Genomic DNA, 1,902 nt, shown 5'->3' on the forward strand with positions numbered 1-1,902 from the left:
CCTATCACCTACAGAGTAAAGTCCATACTTGGGCTTTGAGAGAAGCAGCGATTGGCACAGGAACAGTGCGGTCAGCCAGAGAGGTGGTCAGGGTGTCCAGCTCAGAGACCCCAGCCCTGGCTCCACCCACCGAGTCCCACCCCTGGATCCCCGGAGTCCCCAGGCGTCCCCTGCTGGTTGTCGAAGAAGCTCAGGTAGAGGTGACAGCACAGTTTTATTCCCGGGAATCTGCAAAGGTAAGTGGATGGGGTAGAGGGGTCACTGCTGGCCCGCCTCCAGCGGCTCCACCCGCAGCCAGAGGCCGCCCTCTGCGCGCATGATCATGTCCACCTTCCTGCGCGGCTCCGTGTCGTCAGGCAGGACGCGGAAGCGCAGCAGCGTGAGCGCCAGGACCACCTTCATCTCGGTCATGGCGAACGTCTGCCCGATGCAGTTCCTGGGGTGGGGGTGGGGACTCTGAGCATCCCGCCCCCATCGCACCTGCAACCTGGCCTGGGGCCCCCCACCCCGACCCAGAGCAGCTTGAGGGGCAGAGAGAGGAGCTAAGTACGCCCTGGATACGCCCCCACAACACACACACACACACACACACACACACACACACACACACACACACAGCATGGGACTGCATAACCCCTAAGCCTGGCCCAGACTGCAGCCCCCAACTCACAACATCAGACAGCGGAAGGGTCCCCTCTCAGGACCCCATTCTATGGACCTTTGCCCTTGACCTCGGGAGGGGGAAGGGAAGGGGACCTTAACTTGTGACCATCTGCAGCTCCCCTTCACCCCAGATTTTCCCATCCTCATGCCCAGACCCCTGCACCCATCCTGCACCCCATTCCTGCCTGGGACACACTCCACCCTTACCTGGGCCCTGCGGAGAATGGAATAAAAGCCAGAGGTGACATCTCCTTGACGTTTTCTGGGTCGAAGCGGGAGGGGTCATACACCTGGGGGTGAGAGGGAGACAGGCTTGCTGGGCAGGTCTCCCAGGACAGCCAGCCTTGGAGATACAGATGAGAGTGTCTGGTAGTGGGGGAGAGAGAAGACCTCGGATTTCGCTGTCAAAGCCCTTCCCTCTGTAGGACCCCTGGAATGGGTAAAATGGGGGGTCAGGTAGCACCTCAGGGTCTGGCCACACAGCTGGGTTATGATGAGTCCCGATAATATTGATGAAGCAGATAACACCTGTGGGAGGGGAGGGAGCAGTCAGGACAGGCCCCCACTGCCTGATGGGCCCCTCTTCCTGCCCAGGAGCCTCCTCCCCCTGCCGTTGTGGGCACCTTTGGGGATGACCCGGCCATCTGGGAGCACAATGTCCTGGGTGCAGCGTCGGGAGATCACTGGGATTGAAGGATGCAGGCGCAGACTCTCCTTAATGCACATGGTGAGGAAGGGCAGCTGGGCCAGGTCGTCCCTGTGGAAACACCCCCCACCCAACAATCATTAATGTCTAGGGAGCAATGACAGAAATAGAATCCTCCAGCCACTGTTTCCCAATGAGACCTTTTCTCCCTATAACAAAGTAAGTTGCACAGGAATCAAACACTTGAGAATTATAAAAGCAGAAAAAATCAGAAGAGCAGAGAATGAGAAAAATACCTGAGGAAATTTAGCTAGTTATTTTTAAAAGACTGTTCTGAGGAAAACACAGCATCCAGAAGCCAACTACAAAAAGTTAACAAATGTGCGTAAAGACATTTTTATGGCAAGAAAGCAAAATCAAAATACAAACGAATAAGAAACAAAATACACAGATCCAACGTTTGACTCTTACTTATCAATATACTAGAGATACTAGCAAATGCAATGAGACAAGAAGAAAGGAGGGTAACACAGTTTGAAATGGGGGGGTAAATGTATCATTTTGGCAGATAGTGATTTTATTAGAAAACACAA

The 1,902-nt window shown here is 54.5% G+C and overlaps 1 protein-coding gene across 1 annotated transcript in view; it reads right to left on the reverse strand.

The window, feature by feature from the left end:
- Positions 1–201: 201 nt before the first annotated feature.
- Positions 202–1,902, reverse strand: part of LOC105825739 (docosahexaenoic acid omega-hydroxylase CYP4F3-like) — a 33,173-nt gene continuing 31,472 nt past the window's right edge. The window contains exons 6-9 of the mRNA XM_012663627.1: positions 1,287–1,420; positions 1,127–1,191; positions 871–953; positions 202–436 (exon numbers count right to left, since the gene is read on the reverse strand). Coding sequence (XP_012519081.1) covers positions 259–436; positions 871–953; positions 1,127–1,191; positions 1,287–1,420 — 460 coding nt within the window. The 3' untranslated portion in view covers positions 202–258. The remainder of the gene's footprint in view (positions 437–870; positions 954–1,126; positions 1,192–1,286; positions 1,421–1,902) is intronic.

The sequence above is a fragment of the Propithecus coquereli genome, unplaced genomic scaffold (assembly GCF_000956105.1).
Source record: "Propithecus coquereli isolate 6110/MARCELLA unplaced genomic scaffold, Pcoq_1.0 Scaffold816, whole genome shotgun sequence".
Classification (NCBI taxonomy): domain Eukaryota; kingdom Metazoa; phylum Chordata; class Mammalia; order Primates; family Indriidae; genus Propithecus; species Propithecus coquereli.